The sequence below is a fragment of the Callithrix jacchus genome, chromosome 8 (assembly GCF_049354715.1).
Source record: "Callithrix jacchus isolate 240 chromosome 8, calJac240_pri, whole genome shotgun sequence".
Lineage (NCBI taxonomy): Eukaryota > Metazoa > Chordata > Mammalia > Primates > Cebidae > Callithrix > Callithrix jacchus.
In genome coordinates, this window is record NC_133509.1 from 49,870,001 (window position 1) to 49,896,191 (window position 26,191).

Here is a 26,191-nt window from a genome sequence, read left to right on the forward strand (position 1 = left end):
ATTCCTTCAAAATAAATATGCTGTAATGTTTTGTATAATAAATTTTTCATGAAGAAATATAGATACAAGATGTCAATTTTATTTTACTATCTACAATTTTTGTCCATGTTTACAAATGCAATACAGAAGAATAAATGATCTATCAACAGTTAACTGATAAAACTTGACTCAAAATTTATATTCTTATTGCATTTATCAAAGAAATGTACTGAATACCATTTTGCAAAACGGTTCCACTTTATGACATTTAGTTGCATTAAATATTTAGTTCTGTTGTGTTGCATTATACTGCTGTGCGATGAAATTAAATGCAAACTACAATTTGAATGTCTGCAAACATTGGCAAGAATCTGCAGCTAAATTTAGATATAAGATTTGCAGTGTCTGTTGTTTTTTTTTTTCTTTTCATCTTTGATGGGTAAAGTATAAAAATGTTTGGGAATTTGACCCGCTTTCTTTTTCCCTCTCTATTTTCAGGTTTGCAGAGCATGCCAGGGGACTACGTTTCTCAGGGTGGTCCTATGGGAATGAGTATGGCACAGCCAACTTACACTCCTCCCCAGATGACCCCACACCCTACTCAATTAAGACATGGACCCCCAATGCATTCATATTTGCCAAGCCATCCCCACCACCCAGCCATGATGATGCACGGAGGACCCCCTACCCACCCTGGAATGACTATGTCAGCACAGAGCCCCACAATGTTAAATTCTGTAGATCCCAATGTTGGAGGACAGGTTATGGACATTCATGCCCAATAGTATAAGGGAACTCAAGGGAAAAGGAAACACACGCAAAAACTATTTTAAGACTTTCTGAACTTTGACCAGATGTTGACACTTAATATGAAATTCCAGACAGCTGTGATTATTTTTTACTTTTGTCATTTTTCATCAAGCAACAGAGGACCAATGTGACAAGAACACAAATGTGAAATCATGGGCTGACTGAAACGATTCTGTCCATGTAAAGATCCTCTGGAAAAAGACTCTGAGAGTTATAACTACTGTAGTATAAACATAGGAACTAAGTTAAACTTGTACATTTCTGTTGATCACGCCGTTATGTTGCCTCAAATAGTTTTAGAAGAGAAAAAAATATATATCCTTGTTTTCCACACTATGTGTGTTGTTCCCAAAAGAATGACTGTTTTGGTTCATCAGTGAATTCACTATCCAGAAGAGACTGTGGTATATATTTTAAACCTGTTGGGCCAATGAGAAAAGAACCACACTGGAGATCATGATGAACGTTTGGCTGAACCTCATCACTCGAACTCCAGCTTCAAGAATGTGTTTTCATGCCCGGCCTTTGTTCCTCCATAAATGTGTCCTTTAGTTTCAAACAGATCTTTATAGTTCGTGCTTCATAAGCCAATTCTTCTTATTTTTGGGGGACTCTTCTTCAAAGAGCTTACCAATGAAGATTTAAAGACAGAGCAGGAGCTTCTTTTCCAGGAGTTCTGAGCCTTGGTTGTGGACAAAACAATCTTAAGTTGGGCAGCTTTCCTCAACACAAAAAAGTTATTAATGGTCATTGAACCATAACTAGGACTTTATCAGAAACTCAAAGCTTGGGGGATAAAAAGGAGCAAGAGAATACTGTAACAAACTTCGTACAGAGTTCGGTCTATTAATTGTTTCATGTTAGATATTCTATGTGTTTACCTCAATTGAAAAAAAAAGAATGTTTTTGCTAGTATCAGATCTGCTGTGGAATTGGTATTGTATGTCCATGAATTCTTCTTTTCTCAGCACGTGTTCCTCACTAGAAGAAAATGCTGTTACCTTTAAGCTTTGTCAAATTTACATTAAAATACTTGTATGAGGACTGTGACGTTATGTTAAAAAAAAAAAGGTGTTAAGTCACAAAATGCGGTAATAAATATTTCATTTTTGATTTTTTGTTAGGCTTTTGCGTTTTTAATGGTTTTAGGACAAGGTTGCACAATGCCGACTCTATGCAGTGTTAAAGGCAGGTGACAGCTTTTCCCCCCAGCAGTTGAGTGTATTTTAAACTTATCAGTAATCTTTAAGGTAATCATCTGTAGCCTCTCAATGTCTGTTGGGCCTATACGTTCCACCAGCAGAAAGCTTCTGAAGGTACGAAACTATGTGTACGTGATGAGCCAGGTTGAAAGATCCCCTTGAACATGCCAACCTCCTATTTAGATGCATGACGTTAAAAAAATATATACTTTCAGATAAAGCTTTTCATGGTCATCCTCTGCCAGAATAAAGGACTTTTCAGGGTTAAGTTTACAAAGTAAGAAATAATGTCTGTGCTCAAAGGTAATTTATCTGCCTCTGTTTTTCTTCTGTCGGTCTTACTACAGTATTGTTGGATATGTAAATGAAAATTTACATATGGGTGTTCATAGATAAGTAAACAACTTCTATGGAGTTTGAAATTCTGACTTTTAAAGATTACTTAATCATTAATGTTTTATAAATTATACTGTGGTATATTTTTATTTCAGACACCTCCATATGCAGGGATGCTAGTGTGATGATTTGGTAACTAAACTTACATATTTCTCTGAAAACAAAACAAATGGATGGTATAATGCCGTTTTCAAAATTTTATGCAACATTCCTGGAAGTTTGTATCATTAGCTTATTGATGCTGCACAATGTCTGCTAAAGTGTGCAAAAAGGGTCAGGTATTTGCATGTCCCCTCAATTTTCAAATAAATATACTGTCCTGGAATTTTGTAACTCTTACATTTGGAATCTTTGTTTAGAAAGAATGAACGTTAGCTGGATATGTGATGTCAACTGGACAGGGAAACAATTCACTGTCTCTGCAAACTTAAACTTGGAAGAAATCCGTAGTTATATCTTATTTGGGGCTCTTCCATCTTTCCACTTCAGACAGCATTTCTGGAAGTTCTGTATAAATGAACAAGGAAATAAACTTCTATTGTTTTGTATTTTAGTTAGGAAGAATTTTTATCAGTTTAAGTGATGTGTTGCTGTTTAAACATAGAAATAATGCTTCTGACACAAACAAAATAGAGAAATTCTGTGCCACTTGGAAAAGAGAGCTAGCATCCCTCTCATTTTTGCTATTCTATTTCACATGAAGTCTTTTGGTAAATTTTAAATATTTGCTGATTTTTACTTTAAATGCTTTTATGTAAACTGAAAATTCGCCATTATAAATCAACTCTCACATCAGCTGGGGGAAAAAAACTTTTTTTTCTTTCAGTAAATGCTGAAGGGTTTACTTGGTAATTGGCTCATATTTAGGATGTCTTTTATGAAATTATTATCTCTTTGAAGTTTAGAGCCCAGAGCTTTCAATCCTTGGTTTTAATGAATAAAGTCATCTCATGCTTACTTGCTTCACCAGACCCACATCCTATCCTGTTAACTTTAACCCTCTTAAACATTTGAAGATGAATGATAATTGTAATATTGGTTTGCATTACCTTGCTCTCCCCCCACCCCCAACCCCATGCTAAGAAAGAGAAGTGATAGATTTGTCCAATTTTTATAATGCTTTTTTTACACCACCCCGGAAGGCACTTGCTCCTATCTCGGGTTTACTATTTAGTGTAAAGAGTTCCGATTTGGGTATATTTAAGAAAGACTCAGCTGTCAAAAGCAAAGAAACTGGGAATGGTGTTTTGACAACCATATAGTGTTAAAGGAAATACTGTAGTCTGAATAAAATTGCTTATGTTCTCCAAAACAAGAGTAATATAAAAACACTTTTTTATTTATATGAAAAAGCAAAAGCAGAAATAAATTCCAAAGGTTTCCCTTTCTTTAAGAAATTCTGAGAGAACTGCAGTCGCCATCTGTTAAGGGTTGGGAATTGAGCAAGAAGCCACATTTTAAACGAAAAAGAAAAGACCAGGAAAGTCTGTGTCTTCCGTCCACCCCTCCTCTCTCCCACCCCACAGGTCAGCACCCCCTCACGCCTCCCACCTCTCACCCTCGCTGGAGTCCACCAAGACTCTCCTGCCTCCTCACCCCCTCCCACCCCCGCGGGCCTGTTAACCCGGAGCAGATTTGGGAAGGGAAATGTGGCTAATATCTCTAGCAGCTGTCAAAGGAGGGACCTTCCTTCAAAGGGACTGGACAGGGATCCTCCACAAGTTCCCCATTAGTCTAGCAGGCCAGCAATTTGATAAGGAGCCTGGACTCCGACTACAAGTTGCTACTCAGAGTCCGGTGTCGGGGTGTCTGGATGCGCAGAGTGGCCCCAGCGTCGAGGCTGCAGCCCCTGCCGCCTACCCAGCGGCGTTGGTGTGGACGTGCGTCCTGGAGCATGGGAGGAGGCAGGACAGAGGCTTGGGCCGCGGCAGAGAGGGGTGCAGAGGGCTACCCCGGCCCTCACCTGGCCTTCCCTGGGCGTGTGTGCTAGAGTTAGAACAACGTGTTGCAAACTATGGGGGCAGCAGGGGGCCCATACCAGTTAACAGTTGAAGTCATCCACTCAGGGCGTCGCGCACCCAGGCGGGCCGCCTCCTTCGGGGCCCAGGCTGGGAGAAGGTGCCGCGCGTGGGGGAAATGGTGGTATGATGGGGGAGGCCGGTCAGATTGTGATGAGAATGGAGACCGTCGGGGCAGTGTTTGAAGGGAGGTTTTAATATTAATAGTTTCGGTGTAGAGACAGAAGGGAGATTGCGTCTACGGCTCCTCCGGGCAGACTCTGGGTGACAGGGATGATGGATGATCCAGCAGAGCCCAACAACTCCTCCCCCCCCAGCCCCAACAGTGTCAAAGCTACTTTAGCTGAAGCTTTAGAAATAAAATAAATAAACAGCATCATCAACCCCCTTACTCTTAGAACACCTCCACCCTCACCCCCCGCTTTCCAACATCGATTTATGGATCATTATGAATCAATTACTGCTCTCAATACCTTCCCATTGGCTTAAATAAAAACAGTCGAAAGATGAAAACGTGGGGTTCCGTGGAGATTTTTTTCCCTGACAAGAACAATCGCAAAATCCATTATCTCATAATCAGAGACACTGGGTGAGGAGGTGAAGAGAAAGGACCGGGTCAGTCAGTAAATAACCGAGGGGAACGCAAAAAGGGGTGTCACTCAGAGGCTGCCTTTGTTTTCTTGCAGATGGGTTTGGTTGGTTTGTTGTTTGTTGGGGTTTGGGGAGCGGGGTAAACTAGTGTGAGAATTAGATGCCTACGAGTTTTGTGACCTAATTATTTAACTCCTTTGGAGAGACCCCTTTGAATGTGCGTCTCGGCAAACATCAGATGTTGTTGGTAGTGAGGTCACACATGGGAAAAGGTGTGGAGGAATGGGTCCGTCTGGAGGGCGGATTTTCACTTTGTTGTGAGCAACTGTGCGCGGGAGGGTTGGCCGCCGGGTGGGGAGATCGTCCCTCTCCCCTCGCCCCCCGCCGCTGGCTGTTTTTGTCGTTGGAACTGGTTTGGATCTGGAGCTGGCTGTCCCCTTTCGCCCCCACCCCCACCTCGGCCGCCCGAGGCTTTTCTTCCCTCTCCTGCCTCTTCCGCGGCGGGGCTCGAGGTTCTCTAGGTGTTTCTATGACTACATTGTGTGTGTGGGAGGGTCAGACGTGGGGGTTGCCCGCGAGAGGGCCGTTCCTGGGCGATCATTTATCAATGTCACCCACATAATGATTCTCTCTGCAGCCTCCTATTGATGAGGATAATTACATTAGCTCAGAGTGACTGATCAATGAAAAACCACCACACAAAAACTTCTTTACTCCTCTATAATACCAAAAACCGATACAGAAATAACATAGAAAGCCTGATTTTCTTTCCCTTCCCTGTCCACCAATGGATTCTGGACCCGCTGCCTTTCCCCCTAACCCCCACCCCAAAAAAAGGACGGAGGAGTAAAGTGAGAAAATAGACCCAGGTTTGTTTCGTTTAAAGGAGGATGCAATTCTGCCCGTGAATGCATTCTCTCTAAATGTTGGCTTCATCCCTCCTTTGGTAGAGAATATCAACGGATTTGCTAATGTGAGTTGCTTTTAGACTAGTCTGTGATTTTCCTTTCTTTTTTATTTCTTTCTTCCCTTTGGGGTATTTTTTTTTTCTGCTTCAAGAAAGGAGGTAATTCTTTTTACAAATATCTGGTAAAAGAAATGACTCTAGGTCTTCGTTTTAAAAAGCGTTTGGCTAAGTCGGGTTATCTTTTGTCTTTATCACTTCATAAAGTAGCGCAATTAAAGATGTGGTGTTGCATGGGCATAAAGGGTGAATCCATTATACGGCGACATAATACGCTATATTCTCACCTGAAAGTTTGAAGCTAAATTACGATTTCTCTTTTTCTAGACTTAAAAATCAATATTTTCTCAATTAAAGCGAATTTTAATGCTTTACTTGCGAGTTGTTAAAGGCGCTGTAAATTTTATTGTAGTGCTTCTTGACTTCGGAGTAGATGCAGGAGACGGGTTGATTCTAGTGGTCTTTTTCCTCTCGAGAAAACTAGCCCAGGAACATCCCATGGTTTAGTATCAAAGTGAAGCAACAAAGGTAAGAAGGGTTCTGAGAGGGACGGGGCAAAAGAGCCCGCCAAGGAAGCCCATCAGCGCCAGAGGCCATTGTCTTGTCTATTTTCACCTCTCTGTGTCCGGCCTCCTGAAAATGATGAGGTGTCCATTTTACTCTCATCTTTCTCCTAGGGGAGCACGTTCGACTCACATCTGCTCTTTAATGATCAGAAAAGGAGCTGCATTTAGGGAGCATTCTAAACTCCTCCCAGTGTCCCCCTTTTCTCTTCCCTTTCCTTATTTAACCAAATGGTAACTTGGAACTGGCTCGTTCACAAATTTGGTCATATTTAATGTGTTCTGGCCTCTATATCAGAAATTATTCCGCACCCTCAGGAGCATGCACAGTTTACAGATGTTTTCTCCTTCCACAAGTCCCACCTAGTAAAAGTTCCCGCAGAGAATTAACTGTGGTGTGTTAATAGCCCAGGTCTGCTACTGCTCTCTCCTGCAAAGATGAAATCTGGTAACCGGGAATATATGGCATTGAACTAATGCTGGGGAGCTGCTCAAGGCCAGCAGAAACCCAAAGACTGGAGAATTCTAAGGCCCAGTGACTTGATAGGAAATGAGGTAGTGAAACTTTCAGAAAGTCAGGCATCGAGGAGAAGAAGAAAATGAGGCCAGGAGGGAACATAATGAGAGAAGAATAGGACAAGGCAGAAAAATGAGCCTTGGGGACCTCTTTATAATTTAAAAAGAAATAATAATGAAGGAAAATTGAATATCTAAGGCTTGCTATTACATTTTTTTGAAGCCAATATCCGTTTAAGAATAAATCCTCAGAGATGCCAGGAAGGGCCTGAGTTTCCAAATGGGATGCACAAAGTTTCTTTTGCAGTTCCCTCTTCTGTTAATTTGCTGGGAATGAGAAGACTAGGGCACAGGCGATGTGTGTGGTGCACAAGGGCTTAAGTAAGAGTATGATGGGAAGGGGCACCTAGATATAATGAGGCTGCTGTTTTAAGCTGAAAAGAAAAGAGGAGAAGAAAGAAATAGCCACACAACACCGCAATACACTTTAAAATAATTCTCACCCACCTGCCTGCCTTTTTCTCTAACCACACACTATAGTGAATAGTATACATAGGTGGGGAAAATTTCTAGTGCATCATCTTCTGTCTGTAGACCCACCGACAGAGCCCCCTTCCCTTAGATTCCTGACATGTAAGCCTAGACCATGGCCTTTTTATCAAGTGAGTGGGGCTTTGTTAATGTATTTGTACTTTTCTGCTTTCAGTCTAAGTTTCTCGCTTTGGAGGAGGGAGGAGAAGCAAGAAAGGAGGGGGAGGGGAGCAGAACACAAAGACTTTAGTTCTCACCAAGCAGGTTTCAAAATAGGAACTTAATGGGGAGAAAGACGAAGGAATTAGAAAAAGAAAATAAGAGGGGCGTGAGAAGTGTTTATTACAAGTTTACTTGTCTGAAAGAGAGGTGATTCTGTGAATATTTTTCCCTTTGAGGATTCTGTTTTCCTTTTATTGAAACATTTTCAAATTTTAATCCTTTAGCAGACAAAACCTCAATATAAATATGACATGGGCCACTGGCAAAAAAACGAACTTAAACTCAATGCTTAGAGGGGAGGAGGTGTGGGGAGGAGAGAGCCCTTTCTGATTAATAACTAGCAGGGTAATGTTGAGGGCTTTTTCTGCCCGATTGCCTTTTTGAATTAGAGCCGATTTCTTCACACTTCAATAGTGCCTGTCTCCTTTAAAATGACTGGCAGATTTGTTTCTCTTTTTTTTCTCTCCCTGAGACTTAATGATGTAAATTTTCTAATTAGTTAAATCATATTGCTTAAAGGCCTAATATTTACCACGTAAGAGACGATCATCCTGTTTTGGACCTCTTGAAATATTCTAAGAAATAACATTTGGCTTTTAGGTTGAGGGCTGAAGAGGAGAAAGCTCTATTACGGGAAGCCGTTTAGAGAAGAGAAGGCACGGACCCAGCAACATGTTAAATTAATAGTTGAAGTTGAGCTGGGCTCACACCCCAAGTCCGCTTTTATTTTTCAATCAGTGAAGATTTAATTGGCAGCCCTCAGGCTGGGCGATCTGATATTTTCTCATTAGTTTCCCATCACTAATCTTGAGTGTTAGATTGGCCTAAAGGTTGTCAACATTTGACCAATTTTATTTAAGGGGGAAAAAATCATGCATTATGGCTCCTGGACCTGAGATCTGCAAATAAATCCTGCTTGGATCAGCGGAACTAACAGGCGAAAAAAATGTTGACTATTCATCGTCGCATTTAAGAAGTTGCATTAATGTATATTTCAAGGCTAGAGAGAGATTATACATGTGCTGCGTAGATGCAGATGAAAAGAAAGAGGTGAACGGAGAAAGGGATGCACTATTAAGCGGGATGGGTAGGTAAGGTGAGACGTAGATGCATTTCGAACCCAGGGTAAATAACCCAAGTGGAATAGCTGTTGAGGATTTAGGAGCTACAATCCCCCCTCCCTTTCCTTTTGCAGCTGCGTGAAACTGCTAAGCCTGTCTTGCAAGCTCAGAGTGGCTCTGCTGTCTAGTCCAGAGCTAACATCAGAGCGCCCCCTGCTGGCCAGTACAGCAGAACGCTGCGGGTCAGCCCCCTGTAAAGCGAATCATGTTTTTCTGCGCACCCCACCTTTCACTGACTCCTTCCACTGCCCCCACGTCCATTCTCCAGCAAAACCCCGCGGCAGAGGAATAGCTTGTCAAGGACTGAACATTTAAACGAATTAGTGGTAAAAATAATAAAATGCGAAAGAACCCCCCCCCAACCTTCACATGGCCTCTGGGGAATAAACCATCAAAAGCCTTAGTAAAGGGACACATTTCCTTTTCCTACATCTCTTTATTCTCTGGGTTTTCGCTATAGTTTGTTTTTCCTGCCGACCTGCAGATTCTGAGTCCAAGGAAATGTTTTTCATAGATTCTGTAGACGTTTTAAAAAATGGATATCTAATGGGGAAAGAGGCCAAATACAAAGCAAAGCAATATTTTGCGTCCTCACAAAATTAAACTCACAGGAAACTCGCACTGTTTGAGAAAAGTATTGAGGAATAGCTTGCGGAATTCAGAGGGTTCCTTGTCCAGAATGATGACCCTTTGCTGCAACGCAAAGCAATACCAGAACCTCTCCCAATCTTTTTATTTTTTTAAGCAGAAAACGTGTTGAAAAGTTGTCACCGCAGCTGACCACACACACACACACACACACACACACACACACGTCTTTTCCACTCGTGTCTATTCTTTTTAGGGTCGTATTTCTTAATTTTGCTGGAGACGGAAAGGGTAGCTGACGTGCACCAAGATAAACCGCCGATGTCTTTGACATTTGATCTTCCTATAGTGTTTCTCCTCCAATGCAAGGTGTGAGACTACTACTATCTGAGATAATTTTGGTTCTTTTTCAACGGTTCGGTGCATACAGGCATTTTCTTGGTTTCCCAGTTAATCTGCCGCGGGATTTATGAGCACCATGTAACGCGAGGGCGCACAGGTAACGAGAGCCGGAGCAATCTCGGGCTGGCAGCCGCGCTGCCTGCACCGCCAGCCTCCACTCTTGGGAAGGGAGCTGGCAACGCAGCCCTGACTTGGAAAAGTCTTCTGACCGCAACTAGACCCCACATGAAGAGTGTCAATCTGCATTGCCAAACGACTTTAGTTTCTGGGGGAGTTTTTGGTTTTGCTTTTCAAAGTCCCGGATTTCGGGATTTTGTTCAAACAGTACTCAGAAATGAGACGCGGGGGAAGTAACACGGGTAGGGAGGACAGCAAGGGAAAGGTGTGTCTCTGGACTTTGATTTCTTGCCAGAGTGGCAGGACCCTCTGGTTTAAAAATCCATTTTCCTTTTTCGCTTCTCCCAGAATCCCTGTGTGTCACCCCTTCTCCAACCCCCACCACCATCTTTGGCGACGCTCCGGGAGGCGACAGGGACCTGGCGACTCCATAGATCCAGCGCTTCTAGGGCAAGGCAGAGGTGGGAGACAGCCCGGGTCTTCAGGTCAGTGAAGTGATGCCTCAGTCTGATAGTGTCTGAAGAATTGCTGGGGCCATTGTGGCAACTGAGGTAAAGTTAAATATTTATACTCCAAGCTGTAATCATTTTGGGGGGTCTGTTTTGAGGAAGTCCGTTGGGTTCAAACTGACTCTAAATATAAATCCTGCTCTGAGGGAGCAGAACCTGCTGGCTGCCACTGGGGTTGACTTTTTAAAAGGTCCCTGTTAAGCTCACAAGTGGAAGGGAAGTTATCTGCAGACCATATGGGTCTATTCAAATATATGTATGTGGGTATAAATACAAAACATCTATATCTAGCTATCTACATATCTATACAAAGACAATAAGGTAATAAAGACAAGGAAGGAGGTGGCCCTCATAGCAGTTGAATCCAAATAAAAACATTTTTAGTAAGACACTCACATATAAAAGAAATGTGATCATCTCATTGTATTGTCTCGGTTTGACTTAATGAAATTTGGAGACATTGGCAGTCTGGTCAATGTTCTGAGTAAATTAATTCGAAGGTCCTTAGGTAAAGACGGAAAACACCCCTTGCCATTAATCTTAAACCACTTGAAGATTATGATTAAAAGAATGGGATCACTAAGCATTACCATCTCAAGTAGCTGTTAACTGCCCCCATCACTTTATTGTGGCAACAGAATAAACTCTTCACTAAGAATGATGTTTCCTCCTTTTGTATCTTTGTTTTTGTTTCACTTTAAGGGCAAAGAAGTGAGAACAGAAGCAAGAAAAAGTGTTGCACAAACTCTTGAAATTGTTACTGTTGAAAGGCTGCATTTCGCTTCTGATTTCCTCATCTTTTGCTACAAAGAAAAAAGAAATCCAATGATGTGTCTGCATTTGATGAGAAGAAAACACTAACAACAGCAGTGTAGGTGTGTTTGTTTGTTTTCCTCCTTTCCGGGAAAAATATTTTTAATATTCACCAATTAGCGAGTTGAAAGCTGCGGAGATGTAAAAGATGTTCCCTTGTCCACAACTCTTGGTTGACTTTCGTCACTTGAGTTTTGTAGGCTTTTGTACCAGAAAGAAATTGAGAGAAAGAGAATTAGACACTTGCCAAGGAACAACAATATATACACTTTCAAGCAACTCCATCCAATCCTGTATTTGAGTGCTGATAGGGAGGAGGAGGGGGTGCTATACTATTTTCCCCTAATAAATCCCAAAGCCGCATTCTACAGAGAAAGAGGGGGTGAGAACTCTATGATTGAGAATTCTGACCAAAAAAAAAAAAAAAAAAAGGAAGCAGCACCTCTCTGCTCCTAGAACCCTAGGGAAGGATGCCCCCAAAATGTGCAAAAGGCGTTATGTTTTCCTTTAGAGTCCTGAGTTGGGTGAACCTTTCAGAGATACACACAGTCATTAACATTTTTTTAAAGCCAAATGTAGAAACGGAGGGCAGTGGCTAACAAACAGGAAAAATATGCTAAAAATTATTCTTGAAACACCGCAAATTTCCAGATGCCACAAAAACATCAATGTAAACGCACCCGCTCCTAACTGACCAGACAGGCAGTTGTCCCGCCAGATGAGGTTTTCAGTTGAAAGTGGAATTGGAGATCCTAACTCCGCTAGAGCAAAGGGAGATGTTACCCAGAGGCTTCGGGAGGGGAGGTAGCGGACGTCGCCCTCCTTCCAGCCCGCAGTTCCCACCTGTTCCCTCCGCCCCAAGTTGGGGCACCGGAGAGGGTAGGAGCCGGAGCGATTCCGCCCACAGTCCCCGAGGGGTACCCGGTGCTAGTGCCACTCTTACCAAACCCAAGGAGCAAACTCAGATAGGCCCCCAGAGGCCAAAGACCCCGCCAAAGGGACGTAAGCTCCCTATCCGAGGCGTACGTAACGGCCTGCCCTGTTCCCCAGCCAGGCTCCCGCGCCTGGATGGACAAAAGGCTCACAGGCCACACTGGCCCCGGAGCGGCTGTGAAACGCGATGGACGGGGACAGTCTCCCGGCCGCGCTCTGGTGCGTGTGCGCGCGCGCGTGTGTGAAACACGTGCACTCGGTGGGGGGCTCCGGCCGCAGACGTCACCTGGGGAAGTTCACCCGCGGGCTTTCCGGGCCCCGAACCCACTATCCCCTCCCTGTCGCCTCAGCCGCCCCCACCTGCTACCCAAATCCCGGGTCACGCCCGGACAGGTGTGCAGCGTCTGACTGGAAAGCTCCTGGGAAAAGAGCCACCCCAGGAAAGGAGGCGGCGGGAGGAGGAAGAGGGACAGAGAAGAGAGATGGTACTTTCAGAGCTCTGGCGTCCCTATCTTCCGAGAAGCTGTCATCACACTCAATCTTTACACCCTGATCTACGGTATCCAAAAAGCAGACATTGATTCGCGGAAAAATCAGGTTCGCGAAAATACAGGGATTTGACACGGGCGCCTGAGACCTGCGCAGGCGTTGCTTAGGTTCAAAAGTATGATTTTAATTTTCTTAATGAAGGCGCGCTCTAGAGCTCAGCTGGTAATGGCTGTGTTGAGTTTAATAGACTTCTGTCGAACAGAAAAAGACGGATAAGTAATCTGCTCTAATGCAATTATTTTCCCAGGTTCGAAAGTCATTGCGCGGAGAGGGCAGGAGTGAATTAAGGCCCCGGGGACAGCGGACGCCGGGCCAGGAGACCGCCTGAAATATGAGCCGAACCTGTTTTGTGAGATGCACTTGGGTTTGGGGGTCAGGGTCGAAGGCTTCAAAGCCCTTGGTCTGCACGTGTGAAAAATCTCTCCCTCCCTCCCGCCCCTCCTCTTCCTCTTTCTCCCTGTTCCCCTTTCTCCTCACCTCTCCCAGAATTAATTTCCTCTCCCCTTCCTCTATTTTGCTTGTCTTTGTCTATTTCATGCTGATCCATTTAGTCAAAGGATTTCTAGGAAAAATACACAGAAGTAGGCTCTTGGACTGTGCCAGCCCAATCACTTTTTGAAATCCAAGAGAATTGGGATGTTGAAGATACTGAGAACTCGGTGTACACACACTGACAATGTACTGGGAGGGTTAGTTCTGTTCCAGTAATGAGCCAGTCCCGGTCACTGTGCAAAAGTTTTAGCTTTAACACAAGTTATCATTCACAATATTTATTTGGTATTGTCCAAAGTCTTCTCGGCTTCATTTGTTCAAACTCTTCTCGGCTTCAAACTCTCCACTTTGCCAGGTGAACACAATCTCAAGCGTGATTCTAAAAAATAAAAACAACATAATTCGTAATCTCCCTTCTTACAGAGGAAGCCCTTCATTCTCACCTGGACGAAAGAGTTGGAGACAGGGCAAGCTGCCGGGCCAGAGGAGTGAGCACTGGCGTGGTGAGTGAGGACTGGGTGCTGGGCCACACTAGAGAGTTCACACTCTCTAGTGTGAACCTCTGTGCTCAGCCACTCCAGCCCCACTCTTCCGGACAGCCTCTCTCCCCTGTGCTGGCGAACAAAGAAAGGTCTTGGGACTGAGGCACAAAAGGGGTTAAATGAACCCCAAGCTGTAGGTATGGCTATTCCAGACCCCTAGGTGAGGTGAACGTCGCTGGGTCTGCAGAGCGTCTGAGCTCCACAAACTCACCAAACTGACCTGGTCTACGGTTCCTTAGCTTTCTAGACCCTCTCTCTTTCTCCCCCACCCCATTACCCACAAGCGCACACGCCTGCGGTGGCCTAGGCACGTGTGCACAGACATCAACAAAGCTCTGTAATTGCTGTCTTCTCTTCTCTGACCCAGTCCTAATCCCCGTCCTTCCTAACCGCACCCCCCGCCCCGGGCCGGCCCCCGCAGCAGCAAGACATACAAAAAAGGGAAGAACATTAAAACAAGTAACAATTTATTTGCAAAAAAAACCCCTCAGATCCCCCCCGGCTGAGGAAGAGCACAGCTGGCTCCCTGAAGCAGGAAGTTGGGGTGCAGCAGGCCAGGGAGCGAGGCTCCTCCTGGCTCTGGGCCTGGTGGTGCCACCTCTCAGAGGGTGGGGATGAGGTGATGGGACGGGGTGTTTCTCACCTTCCCCTTCCCCCATGCTCTTCCCTTGCTTTCGGGAATGGAGTAAGGAAAAGATCAGTCCTCAGGCCCGCACGACCCTCGGGACTGGGAGAAGCAGCGTAGGGCGGGCGCCTCCGAGCTGCCTCAGTGCGACTGCCCCGGAGCCCACGACCGCCAGCGAGAAAGTCTGAGCCGGGGGCCGCCGCGTCGAGCTCCCGAAGTGCTCAGCCTGGGGAGCCCTTTCAAGACCGAGAAGCTCGCTCGGCAGTGCTCAGGCCCAGCCCACTCTAGCAGCCTAGCTTTCGGGTGGCGCCCGGATGGAGGGCTGCCTCCGACTCCAAAAGCAGATTTGGAATGCAGAAGAAAGGGTGAGGGTCAAAGCCAGTCTCTCTCCTCTGTCTCTTTCTCTCCCATCTCTCTTTGCCACTCCTAGATCTCTCTTCCCACGCCTTCGGAGGACACACCTACAGGAGCCGCGGTGTTGTTTTGGTGACCTGGGAGATCAATAGCAAGGACCCGGGAAGCACTCAAAGCTCTAAGTGGGTCTGATTTTGCTTTTGAAAGTAGTAGGAGAAGAAAGAGACTTGATTACTTAACCGTTAGTTTTCCAAGATGACCACCACCACCCCACCCGCCCGCCCGCCCAGCAGCCAAGTAAAGTTGAGAAGGGTTTAACAGAGGGTGAGGACAGGTCAGTTCCCTCCTAGGCCCCTCGACACCCCTACAAGAAACCCAACAGAGCTCCCCCACCAGCTGAGAACTCCTGATAAAGGGGCCTTAGGATCCCCACCTGTGCCACTTACCCTGCTCACAAGAGCATCTGTGCTCTGGGTCCATTCTCATCCCGGAAGCAGCTGACTAGAGTAGGTCTGGGAAACACTTTGAGGCCCAGAGTCAGGCTTGCTTCTCTGTCATTTACTCGCCTCTTTTAAATGTCAGTGGAGAAAAGCAGTTTTCCCTTTTTTTTTTTTTTTTTTTTTTTTTGCAGTAAATCAAATGTGTAATTGCATTCACATAGAATTAAGAAGTAAAATACATCTTTTCTGCAACTGAACTTAGACATGTTTAAAGAGGGACTGCCCTGAACATAGGTTTTTAAAGAACAAAACAATTAAGTATAAGCTTTAAAGATAAAAAACTCAAAGAGTGCCTGGTATCCCCTTCCACTGCCTTTATGTAATTTAGGTGGGTCTCAGGAATTTTGCAGGTGTCAGGAGTTCTTAAAACTAACCAATATACAAAATTACAGATAATTACATCTCTAAAGTAAGTTCCCCTCAAAGAAGTTAGAGGCAAATACCTAACTGCAGAGTTAAGCTTTTCCTGCTTCTTTATTTATCCAGGTCTCTTAATTGTAAAATGGATTAAAGAATCTCCTCAAAAGGGTTGATAATGCCCACCAAAACAGAGTGAAGACAGTTGTTCATACTTTGAAGCTTATCCATGGGCCTTGGGACTTTTTGAATGTTTAAATGAAGTGCAAATAGAGTAAGGTCAAGGAATTGACAAGATCAAGTTGCTTAGCTCAATTAGCAAAATTTTATTTAAAAATTATGTTCATTTTGATTTTCCCAGTTTGTTATAAATGATCTTAGAACATCCAATAGGAGCAGACAATTTACATTGTGTCCTATATACTGAGATCTATTTGTAAAATTATGTTGTGATGCCTATATACCTCCTTTAATGTTTTTATGGAAACCAAGTCTTTCCAATTAGATTTAGAAACACAGCCATCATGCTAATTCAAAGGCAGTCACTTTGAAGATGCAATGATCACCAAATTTTAAAAATATTCTAACGTATCTCTAAATTTCTAAACCGGAGGCTGTTCAGAATCCGATTTTCTGGATATTGACATGCTATTTTCAATGGCCAGCTACATTCAGTGGCTATCTATCAAAATATTAGGTAAGAGTGCAATTTGTAAATATATATCCTGTAACTTATTTCTAACCTAATATCTCAAAATTCTCCTGTGCATTATTTAATAGATAACCAAGCTCTTCAGATTAAGGCTCATGCTGCCACATCTGGAAATGCTTCCTTTGCATTACCCATCACCACCCCTCACCCCGCCCCAGCCACCAGTGAGAGAAATAGCTGAAGCCTCCCTTTCCACCATTATATGATAGCATCAGCTTTTAATCAGTGAGAGGCACTCCTATTTAAATTTACAGGATGACTCTTTATTTCATTTATCTTTTCTTTTGGAGGAAAGTGAAACAAGAGCACCACCCTTATTAATTATAAGATTGATGGGGTGAAAAAAGCCAAATGAATTTGGCTTGCAAATTATTAGTCTAGGTATGAATATTTATGACTGTGCCAGGAACTGCAGTCATGAACCCTGTGTATCAGGCATGGGAGACAGTCAGCCCAATGCATTCAATGAGGGTTCAGCCTCCCAAAATCTGACATGACATAAATGGAAACTTTGAAATTAAATCCAGGGTGGGCTCCCATTAAACCAATTTATTTTCTTTCTTTTTTTTTTTTTTAATTTTTTGCTATTCTTGCTAAACATGAACTTGCTTCCAGTGGCTTCCTTTGTAAGCTTTAGAAACCTTCTAAAGGGAAGGCAGACATCTATAAGTTTTGTGAAGAAAATTTTTGTTTTTCTCACTTGATATTCACTTACGTTTTAAAGCAAGTTTATCTGTGAAATATTTGTGACATGCATTTAAGAAATTTTTAAACTATTTTTATTCAGTGTAAAAATATTGGAAACCCAAAATATCCTGGGTATAGGAAGGATTTAAATAGACACAATTCAAGTTCAATGCAGAGAGATATGAGAGAGGAAAGAAAACAGCAGTGGAAAAGATGAAAGGACAAATTTTCTATTTCCTTGCTTGTTTTCCTTTTTATGCACCAGACTTACTTGTGCTTTTTCATCCCAAAGTGAGCAAAGTTAAATGAAAGGTAGAGGCAGAAAGGATCAAGGTAGAAAGGAAAGGGTCAAAACAAGGATTTAATAATTTAGTTAAAGACAAACTATATTCTCTGCTTTTCCTCCTCGTGATTATATATTTAAGAGTTGTGTGGTGCTTTGGAAAAGAGGCTGGGGGGTTTGAGATTTAACAAGCTCAAATACTGTCTCATCACCGGTTTTCTTTCTGTAAAAGAAATGTTGAGTGGGAGCTGACCCAATCCTGTGAAAATGGTTCATTCTGACATCAGAGCCAGCTTCGCACATACATTTTGAAAAGGAAGACAAGTTGTTTTCAAAACAGAAATGCTAAGCATTCTAAAAAGCATAAGCAATTTAAAAAATGCTCCTTGAATTTTCTGAAAAACTCCCAAGTACATATATATATTTCACAATTGTAAGTGGATATTTGTGCTAAATTGATGCTTTATGTATATCCTGTCTCAATTTGTCTGTTCACTGTAAAGATATAATTTTTTTAAGAAGCGATACCACTGACAACAATTTACTTAAATTCACAAACCTTGAAATTGATGCCTCTCCTATCAATCATATTCAGTAGATACAGTAAAACACATTCAACATTTGTATATCAATAGTGGCACACACACAAATCTGTTTTGTTCAATTTAAATGCTCTTCAACATGTCATTTCATATTTTTCTGGAACATGTTATGGGTGAGTCATCCTGCTTCAGCTGATTGCTAAATCCTTAACCTAATGAAAATTCAAAATAGAATATTTACTTGTCATAAGTTTCAGAGCTGAATGGTGGACTTTAGTGATAATTTGGTCAACTTCTCTTACCTTTCCAGCAAAGAATTGGAAGCCTAACGATGGCAACTGACCAGTCGGATTCATAAAACAAATTAGCTCTAGTTTCTGACAAGATCCCAAAGCTTTTAACTTAAGGCCAGATTTTCTTACTATATGGTGCTTTCCCATTTTCTGCCTTCTATGCTAGAGTCGTATTTCTAAGACTATATGCAGACTTTTCTAATATTTTTCCTTCCAGCACATTGATAATGAAAATCTTATTAAATGATAAGAAGATAGTGATTGGTCTGTTTGCTGATGTGAAACTCTGTTCTTGATCTGTGATGTCTGTTTTAATTAGGCAAGAATGAGGTCGATCCTCTACCTGCAGGATAAATAGATGCCAGTATTGGCACAAAAACAAACTTGGTATTTATAGAAATACCAAACTTCTCTATTGGTTACACGTCAGCTCAGTCAATCAAGCTAGAACCAGATATAAATAGGAAGAACTGAGAAAGATACTTCAAAATCTCTGAAAAATGTTCACCAGGGATATTTAAACAGATACCAGAGTTACTTGACTTCAACACTAATAGCTTGCTTCTAGGTAACCTTCCCACCTGGCTCTGCACTTCACCACAAATTGAATCCTACACGTGCTCCATATTTTTTACATTAAGAAATTCTATTCATGCCTGAGATGATCTTATATTTATGATGGCCCCTTCTGTCAAATTGTTATTTCTGTAGCCTGCTGTCAGAAACGTCACTCAAAGTTTCCTTTCCACCTCTCTTTACCCTCTGTCATAGTAACTTAGAAGGTCTAATCCAAGTAGAATCTGCTTCCCCTATAAAATGAAGCTAGGAGAACTTCCTTCATTTCCCGTCACCTCCCCCTCTCCCCAGCCACCACCACCTCAGCTTTACCTTGATTCTGTCTAAGGCCTGTTCACTGTTTCTCCCTGTGGTAAAATTTTTCATCCAAGCAGTTTCCCTTAAGGTTCAAATACCTAACATTTGCTAGAAAAGTCTATGTGCAAATATTTTGGGCGTGTTTTCTGAATCTGTGCCGCTCAGGTTAACACTCAGGCAAGAAAGAAAACAGTGAAAGTAAAAGACCCTTCAATTACAGAAAGTTCTGGAGCAAAAGTAGCAGGTAGTTGCTTTTTTTAATATAAAGAAATAAGATATCAAACTTGTTGGCATTGAAAACTTTTGTTTATTTTCAGTGGCCTCCTCTCTGCTGTGTTTCCATTTTGTGATTTTTGTGTGAATATGACAAATGGTCATTAAATCTAACCAGTTTTATTTAATGTTCATAAAAACTGGTAGGTTTTCAAACAGATGTGCCCTGATATGGTTCAGTGAATTTAGTGGACTTCTCATATAAATGGAATAATAACCATACGGAAGATGAATTTTACACCCTTGTTTACCTCTTCCAGACTCACCCTTATTATAATTACAAATAGTGTTTATTATGTATTATGCAATATACATACCATTGTCCAGAGACCACACAAAACTTTAACGTATCACTGCCATCTAGAATTTATAATCCAAGAACACCAACACCCGAAACTACAGGGAAACATGGACGAATAGGAAGGGGACCATCATATATTCTTGTTTTAAATAAAAGAGCAAACATGATGGAGCCTTGCTTATGAATAAACACATTTTTATCTTTTCATTTAATTTTTTTTTTCAGACTCAAGTAGGTGGTTGGGAAAGAGAGAACAGTTAATTTCATTTATTTTCTGTCGACTAAGGGTGACTTTGGAAAACAACTCTTCCCCTTGTAACCTTTTTAAAAGAGGCTGGCAAAGAGAAGAAGGTGGCAACCCAAGCTGCCTAAGCGGAGGGAGTGCATACAGGTTTAAATAATGAAGGCAGGAGAGCTTAGCTGTTTCAAACATCCTTTTATAGTCAGACTGCTTGGATCTAAATGCTGGCTCAGCCTCTCATTAGCTACATGACCCTAGGCAAACTCATGCTTCCAAACTTCTCATAGGGCTTTCACATGCTCACCAAAGGAATTAATGAATGAAGAAATTTATCCTAGTTCTTGGCTCATAGTGAGCAGCCAGTAAATATCAGTTATTATTGTTAATGGGATAGCCAACATCGTATGTCACCCCTAACCCAAGCTTACACAGGACCTCATGTGAACAATTCATGAAATTTTAACATCTTCTCCTTTGTTAAACATAAAGCAATTCAACACTTCTGTTAGTATAGATTCTCCATTTGTTCTATATCTTGTCGGTCACTTCAGTTGCTTCTATGTTTGCATCTGTCTAGTTATCATTTAATATTCCATGTTTTCAAAAGACCCACACAGCATACATTTTTAGGGGCAAGTCATTGAGTGAATAGCTTACTCAGTGGGTTGTTGTTTATTAGGTAATGGGAAGACCACTAGGCTGAGAGCCAGGAAAACTGGATTCTAAATATTTTTCCCACTGATTAACTCTGTGATTGGGCCTCAGTTTCTTCACCTGCAAAATAGGTTGGAGCAGAAAATATCCAAAGTCCATTCTGGCTTTAACAGTCAAGAATTCTATGACTCACTTAGGAAACTTTTCCTAGCAGAACCTTTTTGCTTCCTTTCAAATACATGTTGAGAAATATTATGTACCTGGTTCTGTGCTAGGCCCTGAGACTCAATGAGATATAAGTAGAGTTCTGTGTTCAAGCAATGTACAGTCTAGCAGGTGACTGTCACATCATAGTGTAATAACTGCTATGTCACAGATCTGTCTGGGGAATTATAAGACCTGATAGAAGCAACATCTAACGAATGGGAGGCAAACACATAACTGGGGGAAGAGAAGGAGAAGCTTTGTAGAGAAATTAGCACCTGAACTGTCTTAAGAAATAAATAAGAATTAAGGCAGAGGTGAAGAGAAAGGCATGGCAGGAGGAAATCGTATGTGTAGAGAAACAAGAAAAACAGCAAAAAGAAAGATAAGGCCATACAGAGAACTGATAGTCAAGCATGGCTGGAGGGCAGAAGGTATGTGTGATTGAAGATGTGGCTTCCCCATCTTCACTCTTCCTTGCCTCTGCAATCGGTCCCATAGAGTCCTTTGGCTTCAGTTACCCTTCACTGGCTGGTTTCCTAGTTTATATTTTTGGCCCAGAACCTCCATTTGAACTTTAGACCATTCATTTCTCCAGTAGACATCTCTTCAGGTCAAGAGGCACCCTAAACTCATGACCTTCACCCCCAAAGGAAACACCTTCTCCCATGTCCACTATCTTGGTAAATGGTATTATCATCCACCCAGTTGCTTGTGCTAGAGATTTGGGTTTTATCCTTGATACTTACCTTTTCTTCATGCCCAGTGCCTCCACAAGGGATATCAAATCCAATCAATTTCAAGGCCTAATAATTATACCCCTAAATGCATCTTTAACCCATATGCTTCTCTCTGTTTCAGCTGCCACACCCTAGTTTTATTTGGACTTCACAGCTGGGGCTTCTGGAGCCAAATCTGATCCCTTCATATTTCTATTTAAAATCCTTTGATGGAAACTCACCACGATTCTTAGGATAAAGTCCACATTTGTTAACATGTACTAAGGCCTTGATTGATTTCACTTCTGTGCCCCAATCTTCAGCCCCATCTAGAGTCCCCTTATTCTCTTTATCTAGTCATGTTGTCCAGCATTACATTGCTCAAACAGTATAGGCTCGTCCTACCTACCTCAGGGCTTTTGCACATTCTGTTTCCTTGGTCTAGAAGGTTCTTCTTTCCTCCATTGTCCCCTCTCTGTAACTTAGCTAACTCTGATTCATTTCTCAGATCTCAGCTTAAATGCCACTTCTGCAGGAGAATTTTTCTTGACCATTTCCCCTCTAGATTAAGCTAGATTCTCTATTCTCATAATAACATTTGAATTTTCTTTGCATCATTATCACAGTTATACTTCATTAATAATTAATCATGTAATGATTTTTTTTTGAAACGGAGTTTTGCTCTTGTTACCCAGGCTGGAGTGCAATGGCACAATCTCGGCTCACCGCAACCTCCGCCTCCTGGGTTCAGGCAATTCTCCTGCCTCAGCCTCCTGAGTAGCTGGGATCACAGGCACGTGCCACCATGCCCAGCTAATTTTTTGTATCTTTAGTAGAGACGGGGTTTCACCATGTTGACCAGGATGGTCTTGATCTCTTGACCTCGTGATCCACCGTCCTCGGCCTCCCAAAGTGCTGGGATTACAGGCTTGAGCCACCGCGCCCGGCCCATAATGATTTTTTAAAACGTCTGTCTCACCAGCTAGACTATGTGTTCAATGGTGACAAGGTTGGGTATCTTTGATTCACTATGGTATCCCCAATGTCTAACAAATATTTTTGAAGGTAAAAGAAGATGAAAGGAGGGAGGGAGAAGTCAAAAGATATAAGGCCTGAAAAATGCCTACTGGATTAAGCAACTAAGAGGTCATGGATGGGCTGGGTGTGGTGGCTCACACCTGTAATCCCAGCACTTTTAGAGGCAGAAGCGGGTGGATCATGAGGTCAAGAGATCAAGACCATCCCGGCTAACATGGTAAAGCCTGTGTCTACTAAAAATGCAAAACTTAGCTGGGCATGGTGGTGTGCACCTGTAGTTCCAGCGACTTGGGAGGCTGAGGTCGGAGGATCAGTTGAACCCGGGAGGCGGAGGTTGCAGTGAGCCAAGATCATGCCACTGTACTCCAGCCTGGTGACAGAGTGAGACTCCATCTCAAAAAAAAAAAAAAAAAAAGAAAAGAGGTCATGGATGACTTCAGAGAAAGCAGTTTCAGTGGCGAGGCATGGGCAGATGCAGATTGAAGTGGGTTAGGAACAAAAGGGAGGTAAGAAAGTGAAGGCAGTGAGTGTAAACTAATTTCAAGAATCTTAGTCATGGAAAAAAGCAATATGGCAGTAGATAAAGGGAAGATGTAGGATCAGGGGATGTTTTGCTTTCTAAGATAAAAGAAATTAGCTTATTTATATAGTTGAAGAGAAAGCAATAAAATAGATTATAAATTAATAGAGATTAAGGATATGGAAAAAGAGAAAAGAAATTAATGAAAGAATATTAGAAGGTCATAGTAGAGCCTGGAATTTAGAGCATAAGCTAAGTTTATAAAAGTTAAAAGTCATCTCTTCAATGAGACATAGAGAAGGGAAGTAAAGGCAGGTGTGTATATGGGTTAAATGGAAGTGTGGGGCTGAGAAAATAATGTGGATGCTGCTTGAAAGCTTGGATTTTCTCCCAGTTGTAGGAGGCACTCAGAGAAAGGGGATAGTAGGGAAAGGACATAAAGAGAATGGTAAAGGCTTAAAGTCATTGTTGAAGGGAATAGGAGAGGGAGCTGCTCAGGATGAGTCATAAGATTGCTGAACCTTGCCGAGGGAGATCTGTGGTGCCAACCATCCGTATCATTGTATAATTTTCTCCAGAAGTGCTCAGCAATTTCAGTGAGGGGATGAGATGCTTGGATTCTTCTAGACCTGAGAGTTAGCTGGGTAAGAACAGTTTGGAAGTTAAGAGTACAGTCTGGGAGTCTTTGAGCTAATAAACCATTGAGTGTAAGTTAGATAAAGAAGGAAATGAAGACACAAAGTGGGTGACAGGTTGAGAGTAAATTTAGGGACACAAGAGTTGGATGTTTTCTTGGAGAAAAGAAGCTAAAGATTCTCAGAGCTAGGAGAATGTAGGAGAGTATAATGAGAGATTGTTAGATCAACATTTTGGATGGAGACATGGAAGTTTCCCCTTCCACGCAGAGGGAATAAGTAGATCCAGATTGGCTACAGTGATAGATATCATAAGAGGCATCTTTATGTCTGTCCTAAAAGGTATAACAACATCCTCACTTTCTTCTCTTCCCACTTCATTCTGGAAATTTCTTTTATGCTTCTTGGGCCAGATAACTAAAAAATGGCAAAAAAAAAATGTGAATATGATTTACTCATTAGTTCTTTGTCAGTTTAAACCAATTCACATTAACAAGTAGTTAATGTGTGAATAGCATGTATCAAGGTATTGCTGCATGGTAGAGATTCAGTGTTTGCATTTGAGATCCATCATTCATTTAACTTTGTGGAGAATAAATTTGACTGGGGCTGGGAAGTGAGAGTGGTCACAAGATTGGAGGCAACAACTATCTGACTTCACCATTTAATAAGACTATGACTTAAAAGTATTTATTTAACTCTTCTGTCTTAATCCCTTCATCTGTATAATGGGAATGCTAATAATATCTATCTTGTGGGTTTATTGAGAAATTATTTATTTATAAAGTGCTTAAAATACACCCTACAGATTTCATGTCAGGAGGAGGAAAAGTTCAAGATGAGCTTGGAATATCTTTGGTGCCTGAAAGTGAGGAAGTGCTCCCTAAAATATGAAGGTCTGACAAAAGGTATACCAGCTTGGAGCCAGCTTGATGAGGCTCTCACCAAAATAAGTAAGAAAGTAATGGATTGTTGGCTACTGAATAGAACAGGAATCTGTGAGTGTATAATAAAAAGTGAATAAATAAGAAGAGAATGCTCTTGTTTTTACAGTGGTATGCCAGCTAATATAGAGGGAATAATGAAGTTTTAAAAAATTACTGTTTTCCAGCCTGGGCAACATGGTGAAACCCTGTCTCTGCAAAAAAACACAAAAAAGTATCTGGGTGCATATGTAGTCCCAGCTACTCAGGAGTCTGAGGCAGGAGGATCATTTGAGCCCAGGAGGTCGAGGCTGCAGTCAGTCATGTTTGTGCCACTGCACTCCAGTCTGAGTGACAGAGCGAGATCCTGTCATGAAAAAAGAAAAAAAAAAAACCCCATTTTGCAACATCATAGAAAGAAAGTGATTCATGCATGAATCATCAATGGATGCTAAATTTAGTGGAGTAAAGTTGATGAAGAACAGGATATTTATATGATATTGAAGTATCTCTTTCATAGATTATTTATTACATTAGGAAAAAGTATGCAGTGAAGAAAACAGACATTGGCTTATCCAAGTGATCTAAACTAGCATCACCAATAAAGATGATGTGCCTTCAATGTGATACTGTGAAAAGAACACATCCTCACTTCTTGGTGATCCAGCCCTAAATGCACGACCTGAATGTAGTCATGTGACACACCACACAAATCTACACTGAGAGACAGTCTATAAAATATCTGGCCTATATGCTTCAAAGGAAAGGCCAACTAATGATTCCACATTAAAGAAGACCAAAGAGACATGAAAAGTGTGATTTATGATCCTAGACTGGATTCTGTATGGGACAAATTTGCTACAGAGGATATTGTAGGGAAATAGATGAAATTGGAATATGGACTTCAGATTAGAAAATGTTTCAATGTTAATTTTTTTAATTTGGTAAGTGTACTACATTTATAAACTGAAGAAAATGTACACTGACAAGCAAATGAGTAAAGTAGCATTATATATGCAGCTAACTCTCTTAATTGCTCAGGGAAAATATGGAGAAGAAGAGAGTGAGAATACTAAAGCAAATATTGCAAACTTGTGTAAAAATTGGTGAATCTGGGCAAACGAAGTTGTACAGGCATTCTGCATATGTCTTCCAACTTTTATGTGCATTTGAAATTATATCAAAGTAAAAGTTTTTAAAAGATGAATGTGCAAAAAAAAAAAGCCTGACCCATCAAAAGCTCTCAACAAAAGTTAACTATCATCATCACCATCATCATCAGTTGAGGTACTCCTGCATTGTTTCAAGTAAGTGGTGATAGAGAACCCCATTGCAGTCACCAGGCATTAGAAGTGGGAATGGAGTATACAGGAAATATTCAAGCTAGCTGCACCGGAAACTCTGGTAGTGATGTGGGGAGTGCTCCATGACCTGAAATGCCACATGCCACTAGATTTATGACACATCACTTCAACTCACACAGCACATGGCCAATTCTTACCAGGCAGAATGAATTTTCTGTGATATATTCCTCTGGGTGCTCAGCAGCATAACATTCCATCAAACCACGTACAGTTGGCTTCTATGCCCTACAGAACT

The 26,191-nt window shown here is 41.9% G+C and overlaps 1 protein-coding gene and 1 long non-coding RNA gene across 11 annotated transcripts in view; both read left to right on the plus strand.

The window, feature by feature from the left end:
* The window catches only part of MEIS2 (Meis homeobox 2), a 208,841-nt gene extending 206,939 nt beyond the window's left edge, over positions 1-1,902 (plus strand). For all 8 annotated transcript variants that reach the window (XM_009005587.6, XM_009005586.6, XM_003733947.6 and 5 more), the window contains one exon: positions 478-1,902. Coding sequence is in view for 4 of the 8 variants with exons in the window: in XM_009005586.6 (XP_009003834.1) it covers positions 478-764 (287 nt within the window). In the remaining 4 variants the exon portion in view is untranslated. The remainder of the gene's footprint in view (positions 1-477) is intronic.
* A 3,955-nt stretch (positions 1,903-5,857) lies between these two features.
* LOC118144862 (uncharacterized) lies at positions 5,858-13,294 on the plus strand. 3 transcript variants are annotated; one of them, XR_004729722.3, is made up of 4 exons: positions 5,858-5,969; positions 10,369-10,571; positions 11,232-11,404; positions 13,072-13,294. It is a non-coding gene; the product is annotated as an uncharacterized LOC118144862 (long non-coding RNA). The 3 variants fall into 3 exon arrangements; XR_004729723.3 differs by lacking the exon at positions 5,858-5,969 and adding an exon at positions 9,762-9,870; XR_004729724.3 differs by lacking the exon at positions 5,858-5,969 and adding an exon at positions 9,822-10,000.
* The last annotated feature ends 12,897 nt before the right edge of the window (positions 13,295-26,191 follow it).